Source organism: Scyliorhinus torazame, chromosome 1 (assembly GCF_047496885.1).
Source record: "Scyliorhinus torazame isolate Kashiwa2021f chromosome 1, sScyTor2.1, whole genome shotgun sequence".
NCBI classification, from domain to species: domain Eukaryota; kingdom Metazoa; phylum Chordata; class Chondrichthyes; order Carcharhiniformes; family Scyliorhinidae; genus Scyliorhinus; species Scyliorhinus torazame.
This window is the reverse complement of record NC_092707.1, coordinates 38005581-38020526: the sequence shown is the minus strand read 5'-3', so window position 1 is coordinate 38020526 and position 14946 is coordinate 38005581. Positions and strand designations below refer to the sequence as shown.

Below are 14946 nucleotides of genomic sequence, written 5' to 3'. Positions count from 1 at the left end.
CTAAAGCATCCACATCCTTCTGGTAATGTGGCGACCAGAACTGCACGCAGTATTCCAAATGTGGCCTAACCAAAGTCCTATACAACTGTAACATGACCTGCCGACTCTTGTACTCAATACCCCGTCCGATGAAGGCAAGCATGCTGTATGCCTTCTTGACCACTCTAACGACCTGCATTGCCACCTTCAGAGTACAATGGACCTGAACTCCCAGATCTCTCTGTACATCAATTTTCCCCAGGACTCTTCCATTGACCGTATAGTCCGCTCTTGAATTAGATCTTCCAAAATGCATCACCTCGCATTTGCTTGGATTGAACTCCATCTGCCATTTCTCTGCCCAACTCTCCAATCGATCTATATTTTGCTGTATTCTCTGACAGTCCTCCTCGCTATCTGCAACTCCAGCAATCTCAGTATCATCTGCAAACTTGCGAATCAGCCCACCTATACCTTCGTCCAGATGATTTATGTATATCATAAACAACAGAGGTCCGAGCACTTATCCCTGTGGAACACCACTAGTCACCTTTCTCCATTTTGAGACACTCCCTTCCACCACTACTCTCTGTCTCCTGTTGCCCAGCCAGTTCTTTATTCTTCTAGCTTGTACACCCTGAACCCCATACGACTTCACTTTTTCCATCAACCTGCCATAGGAAAGTGTATCAAACGCCTTACTGAAGTCCATGTATATGACATCTACAGCCCTTCCCTCATTAATTAACTTTGTCACTTCCTCAAATAATACTATTAGGTTTGTAAGACATGACCTTCCCTGCACAAAACCATGCTGCCTAGAACTGATAAGTCTATTTTCTTCCAAATGTGAATAGATCCTTTCCCTCAGTATCTTTTTCAACAGTTTTCCTACCACTGACGTCAAGCTCACAGGTCTGTAATTCCCTGGATTATCACTGCTACCCTTCTTAAACAAAGGGACAACATTAGCAATTCTCCGGTCCTCCGGGACCTCACCGGGACCTCCGTGCTCAAGGATGCTGCAAAGATATCTGTTAAGGCCCCAGCTATTTCGTCCCTCGCTTCCCTCAGTAACCTGGGATAGATCCCATCCGGACCTGGGGACTTTTCCACCTTAATGCCTTTTAAAATACCCAAAACGTCCCCCTTCCTGATGCCGACTTGACCTAGAGTATTTAAACATCCATCCCTAGCCTCAACATCCGTCATGTCCCTCTCCTTGGTGAATACCGATGCAAAGTACTCATTAAGAATCTCACCCATTTCCTCTGACACCACACATAAATTCCCTCTTTTGTCTTTGAGTGGGCCATTCCTTTCTCTAGTTACCCTCTTGCTCCTTATATATGAATAAAAGGCTTTGGGATTTTCCTTAACTCTGTTAGCCAAAGATATTTCATGACCGCTTTTAGCCCTCTTTATTGCGCGTTTGAGATTTGTCCTACTTTCCCGATATTCCTCCAAAGCTTCATCAGTTTTAAGTCGCCTAGATTTTTTGTATGCTTCCTTTTTCGTCTTAGCTAGTCTCACAATTCCACCTGTCACTTATGGTTCCCTAATCTTGCCATTTATATCCCTCATTTTCACAGGGACATGTCTGTCCTGCACTCTAATCAACCTTTCCTTAAAAGACTCCCACATTTCAAATGTGGATTTACCCTTAAACAGCTGCTCCCAATCCACATTCCCTAGCTCCTGCCGAATTTTGTTATACTTGGCCTTTCCCCAATTTAGCACTCTTCCTTTAGGACCACTCTCGTCTTTGTCCATGAGTATTCTAAAACTTAGGGAATTGTGATCGCTATTCCCAAAGTAATCACCAATTGAAACTTCAACCACCTGGCCAGGACCATTCCCCAATACCAGGTCCAGTATGGCCCCTTCCCGAGCTGGACTATTTACATACTGCTCGAAAAAACTCTTCTGGATGGTCCTTACAAATTCTGCTCCATCTACGCCTCCAACACTACATGAGTCCCATTCAATGTTGGGGAAGTTAAAATCTCCCATCACGACCACCCTATTGCTCCTACATTTTTGTATAATCTGTCTACATATTTGTACCTCTACTTCACGCTCGCTTTTGGGAGGCCTGTATTAAAGTCCCAACAATGTTACTGCACCCTTCCTATTTCTTAGCTCTACCCATATTGCCTCAGTGCTCGAATCCTCCATCGGCCCTCCTTAATCACAGCTGTGATATCATCTCTGACTAGTAATGCAACTCCTCCACCCCTTTTACTTCCCTCTCTATCCCTCCTGAAGCATCTATACCCTGGGATATTTAGTTGCCAGTCATGCCCTTCCCTCAACCAAGTCTCAGTAATACCAATAACATCATATTCCCAGGTACTAATCCAAGCCCTAAGTTCATCTGCCTTACCTGTTACACTTCTCACATTAAACCAAATGCACCTCAGACCACCTGTCCCGTTGCGTCATCATCTCTTCCCTGTCTACTCTTCCTCTTAGTCATATTGAGTTTATTGTCTCGTACCTTACTGGCTTTAGTTGCTGCCTCTTTACTGACCTCTAACTTCCTACTCTGGTTCCCATCCCCCTGCCACATTAGTTTAAAACCTCTCCAACAGTGTTAGCAAAAACACCCCCTAGGACATTGGTTCCAGTCCTGCCCAGGTGTAGACCATCCGATTTATAATGGTCCCACCGCCCCCAGAACCGGTTCCAATGTCCAAAAAATCGGAACCCCCTCCCTCCTGCACCATCTCTCAAGCCACGTATTCATTCTGACTATTCTTGAATTTCTACTCTGAGTGTCTCGTGGCACTGGTAGCAATCCTGAGATTACTACCTTTGAGGTCCTACTTTTTAAACTTATCTCCTCACTCCCTAAATTCTGATTGTAGGACCTCATCCTGTCTTTTACCTATATCGTTGGTGCCTATATGCACCACGACAACTGGCTGTTTACCCTCCCCCTTCAGTATGTTCTGCAGCTGATCTGAGACATCCCTGACCGGTGCACCCGGGAGGCAACATGCCATTCGGGAGTCTCGTTTTCAACCACAGAAATGCCTGTCTACTCCCCTTACGATTGAATCCCCTATGATTATAGCCCTGCCAGTCTTTTTCACGTCCTTCTGTGCAGCAGAGCCAGCCACGGTGCCATGAGCCTGACTACAACTGCCTTCCCCTGGTGAGTCATCTCCCCCAACAGTATCCAAAACGGTATACCTGTTTTGGAGGGAGATGACCGCAGGGGACACCTGCACTGCCTTCCTGCTCTTTCTCTGCCTTTTGGTCACCCATTCCCTGTCTCCCTCACCAATCCTAATCTGCGGTGTGACCGAACGTGCTATCCATGACTTCCTCAGCATCGCGGATGCTCCAAAGTGAGTCCACCCGCAGCTCCAGAGCCGTCCTGCTGTCTAACAGGAGCTGCAGCTGGACACACTTCCCGCACATGAAGGAGTCAGGGACATCGGCCACGTCCCTGAACTCCCACATTGAGCACGAGGAGCATAACACGGGTCTCGGATCTCCTGCCATTTTTACACTTTACCTTAACTGATTACAAATATAATATCAAATAATGAATAAGTGAAAGGAATCAAGATTTTACTTGCCAATCACAATACTTACCAATACACGAAGAGTTAAATTTCACCCAGCTACTGCTAATTGGAGCACTTTCCTTACCAGCCAATCAGGTCACTGCTTTGCTGTGATGACACTCTTCTAGGTAAGTTTTTAAAGAGGTAAACCTACCTTCCCGACAGACCCCTGGCCACTGTCCCCGCCGAAAATCTGAAGGCCGCTTCTCCGGCAGCTGTGTCCCCGCCGCTCTGCTCCCGCTCTTTTATCCTGTGCCCCGCCGCTCTTCTCGCGCTCTTTTATCCTGTGGCCCCGCCGCTCTCCTCGCGCTCTTTTATCCTGTGTCCCCGCCGCTCTCCTCGTGCCCTTTCCCTGTGTCCCCGCCGCTCTCCTCGCGATCTTTCACTGTGTCCCCGCCGCTCTCCTCACGCTCTTTCAGAGGAGGGTAATGATAACCTGTTGTGAGCTTAGCTCTGGTGCTCTTCAATCTATTCCAGTGCTGAGGCTTGAGACCGAGGTGGAGGCCCAATATAATGAGGCCCATGTTGCCACCCATGCTGTCATTGAGCAGTGCAAGGACCGCTCAAAATACCTGGACCACTCCAGTGGTGCCCTGCAGTAAACCCCCCAGAGGATTTTCCACTTAACCACTTCCTTACCTTGCAGGTCAGCTGTTCGGGAGAGAGAGAGAGCCGAGACCTTGGAAACAGCGCGGGAGTTTCAAAAAGCGCGGGAGCTGCGAGGCAGAGGGGACAGTTTAAAAGGTCGCGCCGTGGGTGAGGTAAGTACTGCTTAACCACTTCCTTACCTTGCAGGTCAGCTGTTCGGGAGAGAGAGAGAGCCGGGACCTTGGAAACAGCGCGGGAGTTTCAAAAAGCGCGGGAGCTGCGAGGCAGAGGGGACAGTTTAAAAGGTCGCGCCGTGGGTGAGGTAAGTACTGCTTAACCACTTCCTTACCTTGCAGGTCAGCTGTTCGGGAGAGAGAGAGAGCCGGGACCTTGGAAACAGCGCGGGAGTTTCAAAAAGCGCGGGAGCTGCGAGGCAGAGGGGACAGTTTAAAAGGTCGCGTCGTGGGTGAGGTAAGTACTGCTTAACCACTTCCTTACCTTGCAGGTCAGCTGTTCGTTTCAGGAGATCAGTTTCGGGAGCAGGCCTATTGGCTGACTGTAAATCAGGAAGGATACAAAGGGTGTGGCTGAAGTGCCTATAGAACCAGAGTGCTGGAGGCAAACAGAGTGTAACTGAGTTTGGGTAAGGCTGAGTTCAGGTAAGAGGTGAGTGACAAAAAAAAATCAAATTAATTAAGTAATTTAATTAACTAGTTAAGGGAATTTAGTGCTCATCTTGAGGAGGTGCAGAGACGCAGACCTGTGAGGGAGTCTTGGGAGCAATTACATCACAGCCAGCAGGTAAGTGATTGGCTTGTAACTGGTAAGTGATTTCTCTCTCTTTGACTTTCTCTTAGCTGTGTCGTGTAGTTCAAATTTAACTTCAGGTTTAAGTCATGGCAGGAGAGCTCAGACCCGTGTCATGCTCCTCTTGTGAGATGTGGCAAGTCAGGGACCCTTCTGGTGTCCCTGACTCCTTCATCTGCAAGAAGTGTGTCCAACTGCAGCTCCTGTTAGACCGCTTGACGGCTCTGGAGCTGCGGATGGACTCACTTTGGAGCATCTGCGATGCTGAGGAAGTTGTGGATAGCACATTCAGTGAGTTGGTCACACCGCAGATTAAAATTACTGAGGCAGATAGGGAAAGGGTGACCAACAGACAGAGGAAGAGTAGGAAGGCAGTGCAGGGATCCCCTGCGGTCATCTCCCTCCAAAACAGATTTACCGTTTTGAAAACTGTTGGGGGAGATGGCTCACCAGGGGAAGGTGGCAGCAGCCAGGTTCATGGCACCGTGGCTGGTTCTGCTGCACAGAAGGGTGGGAAAAAGAGTGGCAGAGCTATAGTGATAGGGGATTCAATTGCAAGGGGAATAGACAGGCGTTTCTGTGGACGCAAACGAGAATCCAGGTTGGTATGTTGCCTCCCTGGTGCAAGGGTCAAGGATGTCTCGGAGCGGCTGCAGGGCATTCTGGAGGGGGAGGGTGAACAGCCAGCTGTCGTGGTGCATATAGGCACCAACGATATAGGTAAAAAACGGGATGAGGTCCTACAAGCTGAATTTAGGGAGTTAGGAGTTAAACTAAAAAGTAGGACCTCAAAGGTAGTAATCTCAGGATTGCTACCAGTGCCACGTGATAGTCAGAGTAGGAATGACAGGATAGCTAGGATGAATACGTGGCTTGAGAGATGGTGCAAGAGGGAGGGTTTCAAATTCCTGGGACATTGGGACCGGTTCTGGGGGAGGTGGGACCTGTACAAATCGGACGGTCTGCATCTGGGTGGGACCGGAACCAATGTTCTCGGGGGGGTGTTTGCTAGTGCAGTTGGGGAGGGTTTAAACTAATGTGCCAGGGGGATGGGAACCGAGGTAGGAAGTCAGTGGGGACAGAAACAAAAGGCAGGAAGGGAGAGTGTGTAAAGCATGACCAGAGAAAGCAGGGCAGAGAGCAAGGAAGGTCTACATTAAACTGCATTTATTTCAACGCAAGGGGCCTGACGGGCAAAGCGGATGAACTCAGGGCATGGACGGGCACATGGGACTGGGATATTATAGCTATGACTGAAACATGGCTAAGGGAGGGGCAGGACTGGCAGCTCAATGTTCCGGGGTACAGATGCTATAGAAAGGATAGAACAGGAGGTAAGAGAGGAGGGGGAGTGGCGTTTTTATTCGGGAGAACATCACGGCAGTACTTAGAGGGGATATATCCGAGGGTTCGCCCACTGAGTCTATATGGGTGGAACTGAAAAATAAGAAGGGAGAGATCACCTTGGTAGGACTGTACTACAGGCCCCCAAATAGTCAGCGGGAAATTGAGGAGCAAATATGTAAGGAGATTACAGATAGCTGCAAGAATAATAGGGTGGTAGTAGTAGGGGACTTTAACTTTCCCAACATTGACTGGGACAGCCATAGCATTAGGGGCTTGGATGGAGGGAAATTTGTTGAGTGTATTCAGGAGGAATTTCTCGTTCAGTATGTGGATGGACCGACTAGAGAGGGGGCAAAACTTGACCTCGTCTTGGGAAATAAGGAAGGGCAAGTGACAGAAGTGCTCGTGAGGGATCACTTTGGGACAAGTGACCATAACTCCATTAGTTTTAAGATAGCTATGGAGAATGATAGGTCTGGCCCAAGAGTTAAAATTCTTAATTGGGGCAAGGCCAATTTTGATGGTATCAGACAGGAACTTGCAGAGGTAGATTGGGGGAGACTGTTGGCAGGCAAAGGGACGGCTGGTAAATGGGAGGCTTTTAAAAATGTGTTAACCAGGGTGCAGGGTAAGCACATTCCCTTTAGAGTGAAGGGCAAGGCTGGTAGAAGTAGGGAACCCTGGATGACTCGAGATATTGAGACTCTGGTCAAAAAGAAGAAGGAGGCATATGACGTACATAAGCAACTGGGATCAAGTGAATCCCTTGAAGAGTATAGAGATTGTCGAAATAGAGTTAAGAGGGAAATCAGGAGGGCAAAAAGGGGACATGAAATTGCTTTGGCAAATAATGCAAGGGAGAATCCAAAGGGATTCTACAGATACATAAAGAGGAAAAGAGTAACTAGGGACAGAGTAGGGCCTTTTAAGGATCAACAAGGACATCTATGTGCAGAGCCACAAGAGTTGGGTGAGATCCTGAATGAATATTTCTCATCGGTATTCACGGTGGAGAAAGGCATGGATGTTAGGAAACTAAGGGAAATAAATAGTGATGTCTTGAGAAGTGTGCATATTACAGAGGAGGAGGTGCTGGAAGTCTTAAAGCGCATCAAGGTAGATAAATCCCCGGGACCTGATGAAATGTATCCCAGGATGTTGTGGGAGGCTAGGGAGGAAATTGCGGGTCCCCTAACAGAGATATTTGAATCATCGGCAGCCACAGGTGAGGTGCCTGAAGATTGGAGAGTGGCGAATGTTGTGCCCTTGTTTAAGAAGGGCAGCAGGGAAAAGCCTGGGAACTACAGACCGGTGAGCCTAACGTCTGTAGTAGGTAAGTTGCTAGAAGGTATTCTGAGAGACAGGATCTACAAGCATTTAGAGAGGCAAGGACTGATTCGGGGCAGTCAGCATGGCTTTGTGCGTGGAAAATCATGTCTCACAAATTTGATTGAGTTTTTTGAGGGGGTGACCAAGAAGGTAGATGAGGGCAGTGCAGTAGACGTTGTCTACATGGACTTTAGCAAAGCCTTTGACAAGGTACCGCATGGTAGGTTGTTGCAGAAGGTTAAAGCTCACGGGATCCAGGGTGAGGTTGCCAATTGGATTCAAAATTGGCTGGACGACAGAAGGCAGAGGGTGGTTGTAGAGGGTTGTTTTTCAAACTGGAGGCCTGTGACCAGTGGTGTGCCTCAGGGATCGGTGCTGGGTCCACTGTTATTTGTGATTTATATTAATGATTTGGATGAGAATTTAGGAGGCATGGTTAGTAAGTTTGCAGATGACACCAAGATTGGTGGCACAGTGGATAGTGAAGAAGGTTATCTAGGATTGCAACGGGATCTTGATCAATTAGGCCAGTGGGCCGACGAATGGCAGATGGAGTTTAATTTAGATAAATGTGAGGTGATGCATTTTGGCAGATCGAATCAGGCCAGGACCTACTCAGTTAATGGTATGGCGTTGGGGAGAGTTATAGAACAAAGAGATCTAGGAGTACAGGTTCATAGCTCCTTGAAGATGGAGTCGCAGGTGGACAGGGTGGTGAAGAAGGCATTCGGCATGCTTGGTTTCATTGGTCAGAACATTGAATACAGGAGTTGGGACGTCTTGTTGAAGTTGTACAAGACATTGGTACGGCCACACTTGGAATACTGTGTGCAGTTCTGGTCACCCTATTATAGAAAGGATATTATTAAACTGGAAAGAGTGCAGAAAAGATTTACTAGGATGTTGCCGGGACTTGATGGTTTGAGTTATAAGGAGAGGCTGGATAGACTGGGACTTTTTTCCCTGGAGCGTAGGATGCTTAGGGAAAGGTCTTATAGACCTCTTATAGAGGTCTATAAAATAATGAGGGGCATAGATAAGGTAGATAGTCAACATCTTTTACCAAAGGTAGGGGAGTCTAAAACTAGAGGGCATAGGTTTAAGGTGAGAGGGGAGAGATTCAGAAGGGCCCAGAGGGGCAATTTCTTCACTCAGAGGGTAGTGAGTGTCTGGAATGGGCTGCCAGAGGTAGTAGTAGAGGCGGGTACAATTGTGTCTTTTAAAAAGCATTTAGATAGTTACATGGGTAAGATGGGTATAGAGGGTTATGGGCCAAGTGCGGGCAACTGGGACTAGCTTAATGGTAAAAACTGGGCTGCATGGACTGGTTGGGCCGAAGGGCCTGTTTCCATGCTGTAAACTTCTATGATTCTATGATTCTAGGATCTCCTGCTATGTGGTGATCTTAGCACAGTGGGCTAAATAGCTGGCTTATAACGCAGAACAAGGCCAGCAGCGCGTGTTCAGTTCCCGTACCAGCCTCCCCGACCAGGCGCCGGGAGGGGCTTTTCACAGTAACTTCATTGAAGCCTACTTGTGACAATAAGCGATTATTATTATTATCTGTTGTGCCCTCCACCTGGCACAGCAGCGGGGAGACATGCTAGAGGAAGAGGAGGTGGGACATGCACCCTCATCTGAGGAGAAGCTGGACCAGGAGGACGAGCCCGGGGATGAGCCGCAGGGGGTATTCCGGATGGGTGATAGGCAGCGGCAAGGGTCTGACACTCCAGGAAGACCAGGGAGGCCCTCATCCACACCAAATACTCAACCCCTCTATTTCCCTCCTTCCCCCCCCCATCTCCCCTCCCCCATTTCCCTCCTTCCCCTCAATCACCTCCCTCTCCGACCACCCTGTTCCACCCCCAAGGGTTTGTGTAACATCACTCCAGGATGACTGTGGGCCTGTGTCACCACAGTCAGCTGGTCAATAGGGTGATGACCCTCTGGGCTAGTGCCCCGGTCAGTTCCAGCCCCACTTGACCCTAAGTCGCAACACAATTGAAATTAATAAATATTTATTTGAAGAACACCTCAAGTCTTTGGCCCTTAGTTGCCCAATAACCACAGTTATCAGGTTTATAAATTTAAACACAATTAAGTTTATTAATAACAGTAACTATAATTAAATATGCAGCAAATACAATAGGCTAACTATTATCTAATTCCCAACCCCCTCCACTTAAAAGCTCACCCCACCCTATACACACACACAAGACAGACAAACATAGAAGGGAGAAGAAGGGGAGGGTAAAATAATAAGTAAAAGGGATAAAGATAAGAGGCTTTATTACAGTTGGTTGTTTCTTGCACACTTTCCTTCAAAGCTTTCAGGTCGATATTTCTGTTTCCAGTATGTAATGGTTTTCAATGTAGATTCATTCAGGTCTCTGCAGTTTCAGAAATACAGCAGCTTTTCTGCAGAAAACACAAAGGAGAGAGAGAGGCCAGGTCCTTTTTCCTGAATGTCCAGGTCTCCAACTCTGCTTCACTCGAATCTTTGGAAATCATCCCACTCAGGTAGGACCCAATCAACCTGCTGCTGGGCAGAATACGGCCTTTTGGCCAATTCATTGGCCACCAACAAAACAATCGAACAGAGTCCTGCCCCCATCTCTCGGGTGCCACAAAGTCTGAGTTCTGCTGCTCACAAAGTCGCACCATATGCTATGATGCAGCTTTTTGAATTCCTCATTCTCTCTGCTACTTGGCTTAAAGGTATATGTCCATTCAGCGCCCATGGATCAAAATGATAATGGCAGAAAAATATCAAGAAAGACGGAATTAGGGAATCAATAGGAAGGACTCCTACAATATACAAGGCAGGAGAGAGAGTGATGATAACTCGCTGTGGGGAAAGCTCTCGTGCTTCTCCGTTTATTCCAAAGTCTGACCCGTCTTTCTGCTTACAGCGCGCTCACACTGTTCTGAACAGGGTCTGCAATGGGGGCATTTTATCTTGCACCACTGTGCCCAGGGAGAGGGGAGCGGAAGGTAACAAGGGGTGAGGGTGAAGGCAGGCCCACTGTGAAGATTAACATGACAGAGGCTTCACATGTATCAGGTGTAACATATTTTAATAGTGAACTATTGACATTTCTATTGACCCTATCTACAGAGAGTGACCCCACCCACCCAAGTGCTCACTCAGTGATCCTCAATCTTTTTGATCATTCGTGGTCGACTGCTATATCTAGGTGTGTCCTCAGGATGCATATCAGAGATAGAGTAAGCCTGCTCCTTTCCATGCTCTTTGGCCTTTGATGCCCTTGGCGGATATCCTCTGTAGGGCCTGGAACTGGGGGCTCTGGCCGACTTACCGGTGCCACTGGCATGCTAATCTGTTCTGCCTGCTGCCCTTGAGATTCACCAGAGTCAGGAGGGGGGAGGCGGGATTCAAGAGAACTGGAGTCTGTTGTTGTCTCCTTGGTGGAAAGCTCCGGATTGGCCTCCAGTGCATCCTCCTCCCTGACCGTGTCCGTCGGGCCCTAGGGGTCTCCATGGGACAGAAAGACAGCTGGATTGAACTCCAGAGGCTTCTGAGTCATCTGGCTTTGCCAGCTTTGGTGCCTCCCCATTATTTGCACCATGATGTTGACACTCTCAGCGATGCTCCTCTGTGACTAGGCTACGTTCTGGAGTGCCTCAGTAATGTCCATCTGTGTCTGGGACAGGTCCCTCAGCGACTAGAACATGATGTTAAGTCCCTCAACCATGATCGTCAGCAACTGAGCCATGCATTGGACACCACCACTCAAGACACGGACCTTGTGCTCCAGGCTTTCCACAGCCTTCGCAACCCTAGCAGTGTTGACCTCGGTGCAACATTTCCTGCCACTGAAGCCTTTGGAACTCTTCCAATTGGCTATGTAGTTGCTGGAATGTACCACCTTCCCTCCTGAATGTCACGGCTGTGTCCTATTATCTACATCAGCTGTGGGATAACCTTGTCCAAAGGTTCAGCATCTGACTGGGACCCAGCTGAGTCCTGCGGTCCAGCAAACCTCTGACTGCTGTGTCCCTTGAATGTTCCTGCCTTCACTTGATGTGCATCAACAACTGTGTGGCGCTCACCAGATTGTGCCCCAGAAGCCTGTCCACTAATGTCGCCCACCAGCATGTGTGTCTCTGCGCTGGTAGAAGGTGGGGCGATACCTGTAGCACCATGCCGATATTTTCTTCGGAGCTCTCCACCGAGGTGGTCTCTTGGGCGGCGGGGGGGGGGGGGGGGGGGGGGGGGGGGATGACTCCAATGGCCCAGCCTCATCATATGGCGATCCTGCAAGATAATGGACACATGGTCAATGAGAGGGAAGGACCATTTTGTTTGACATGAACTGTTAACTTAAAACAGGTCATCTGGGTGAAGGGGCAATGGATCCTCACCTCTGTGATACAGGCCAGCCTCGGTGTGGGTCATCTCTCCTCGGTCATCCCCACGATCTCCAGGGTCTGTACTTCATAGGGGGGGTGAGGACTCACTCAGATCTCTGATATCCCGTCTCCCGCCTTGGCCGTTTCCCATTGATTTCATTCTGGGCTATCCTCTCTTCCAGAGACAAATAGAGGCCATTGTGAGCTGCTCGCTTGATGGATCAAGTTGGTAATTATAGTTATTATTAATAAAAGTTGAGTGTGTTTAAATTTACGAACCTGATAATTCTAGTTATTGGGCAGCGAAAGACCAAAGACTTTGGGTATTTTTTTAAATAATAGTTAATTTCAACTGTGTTGCAACTCAGTGGGGCTGGAATTGAGCACGCACTGGCCCAGGGTGTCATAAAAATAAGAAGGGAACAAGAAAAGCAGACCATTTTCATTAATTGAGGTGGCTATGAGTAGCCATGGATACAAGATTAAATGAAAGAGATTTAGAACAGAACACGAGAAACTGCTTTGCACAGAAAGTTGTAGGATTCACTTCCAGAGTTATTGGTTGTGGCAGATACTATGTCAACATTCAAGACTGGATTGAATAGTTAGATGATGGTAAAGGGGATAAGGATCATGGGGACAAGGCATGTTCATGTGATTAGGATTATTTGTTCACGTGAAGGATAAATGCCAACACAGACTGATTGAAGCAAATGGCCTTTTTTTGTGTTAAAGAACAAAGAACAAAGAACAAAGAAATGTACAGCACAGGAACAGGCCCTTCGGCCCTCCAAGCCCGTGCCGACCATGCTGCCCGACTAAACTACAATCTTCTACACTTCCTGGGTCCGTATCCCTCTATTCCCATCCTATTCATGTATTTGTCAAGATGCCCCTTAAATGTCACTATCGTCCCTGCTTCCAACACCTCCTCCGGTAGCGAGTTCCAGGCACCCACTACCCTCGGTGTAAAAAACTTGCCTTGTACATCTACTCTAAACCTTGCCCCTCTCACCATAAACCTATGCCCCCTAGTAATTGACCCCTCTACCCTAGGGAAAAGCCTCTGACTATCCACTCTGTCTATGCCCCTATACAGCTGCAACATGACTTGCCAATTCTTATACTCAATGCCCCGGCCAATGAAGGCAAGCATGCCGTATGCCTTCTTGACTACCTTCTCCACCTGTGTTGCCCCTTTCAGTGACCTGTGGACCTGTACTCCTAGATCTCTCTGACTTTCAATACTCTTGAGGGTTCTACCATTCACTGTACATTCCCTACCTGCATTAGACCTTCCAAAATGCATTACCTCAGATTTGTCCGGATTAAACTCCATCTGCCATCTCTCCGCCCAAGTCTCCAAACAATCAAAATCCTGCTGTATCCTCTGACAGTCCTCATCGCTATCCGCAATTCCACCAACCTTTGTGTCGTCTGCAACTTACTAATCAGACCAGTTACATTTTCCTCCAAATCATTTATATATATATGACAAACAGCAAAGGTCCCAGCACTGATCCCTGCGGAACACCACGAGTCACAGCCCTCCAATTAGAAAAGCATCCTTCCATTGCTACTCTCTGCCTTCTATGGCCTAGCCAGTTCTGTATCCACCTTGCCAGCTCACCCCTGATCCCGTGTGCCTTCACCTTTTGTACTAGTCTACCATGAGGGACCTTGTCAAAGGCCTTACTGAAGTCCATATAGACAACATCCACTGCCCTACCTGCATCAATCATCTTTGTGACCTCCTCGAAAAACTCTATCAAGGTAGTGAGACTCGACCTCCCCTTCACAAAACCATGCTGCCTCTCACTAATACGTCCATTTGCATCCAAATGGGAGTAGATCCTGTCTCGAAGAATTCTCTCCAGGAATTTCCCTACCACTGAAGTAAGGCTCAACGGCCTGTAGTTCCCTGGATTATCCTTGCTACCCTTCTTAAACTGAGGAACAATATTGGCTATTCTCCAGTCCTCCGGGACATCTAACCCTTCATGTATGTATTAATATTGTAAGATGGAAAAAAAGTAGGAAAATGTAGTTAATTTAAAAAGTAAAACTTATCACAGAATCCTCAGTCAAGGCCTTAAACACCACATGCATATTGACATTTGCCTACCGTCCACAAACACGTCTTTTATATTTGTTTTCATTTCAGCTCCCTTCAAATCTAATTTGCATGTGTTGTATTTTGATGGACACCATTGGTTGCCAATGTGGCACCTTGCAGAACATTGCAGTGGGTGCTTTTCTGCCTCCTTGATCCACTTCCCTCTTATGGTCACCCAGAACCCACCTGCAAATTGACTCTAAAATGTGAGAAAAATCTAAGCCCTGGAACATGATTAATTTACTCAAACAGATTTAACTGCCAAAGCACAGGTGTGATAATTAAAACCTTTATTTATTCAAACAGTATAACAATCAAAGCACTGGTGACATACATATACAGCGGACAAATACAAAGATACGTAATAGGGCACCAGCACTACCTGAATCCATTGACAGAATTATCTACATCTTCGGCCAGTGCTGTAAACTACCGTGCATACTATACTTAGTATTCTTCAAACTATGAATGTAATATCGAACTGTGTTGTGTTCAAATAACAACTGCAATAACATTTAAAGAGAAAATGTAAAAGCAAACTTAAATACTATACCTAAAGGCAGAATTGAAAACAAAGCACCATTTGTAAATCACAGTCTCCTTACCCAAATACTCCAAATCTGACTGGACCATCAAAGGTGAGACTCTTTGTATTTGAGCTTTTACCTTGCTGCTCCATAATTTGAGACAAAATATTTCCAAGTCCTGAGAGAATGCCACTGAGGAAAAAGTAAAACGGATGAACATATTAATTCGGAAGACACTCCCCTTTCTTGCATTAGAAAGGCGAGGAATTCTAAATTGGAAGGCAGTGGAAGAGTACACACA

General features: G+C 47.3%; 1 protein-coding gene across 2 annotated transcripts in view; it reads right to left on the bottom strand.

Moving 5' to 3' along the window:
* pxmp2 (peroxisomal membrane protein 2) overlaps window positions 1-14946 on the bottom strand; it is a 94328-nt gene that overhangs the window by 61962 nt on the left and 17420 nt on the right. For both annotated transcript variants that reach the window (XM_072487447.1, XM_072487540.1), the window contains exon 2: window positions 14724-14837. In XM_072487447.1, the coding sequence (XP_072343548.1) occupies window positions 14724-14837 (114 nt within the window). The remainder of the gene's footprint in view (window positions 1-14723; window positions 14838-14946) is intronic.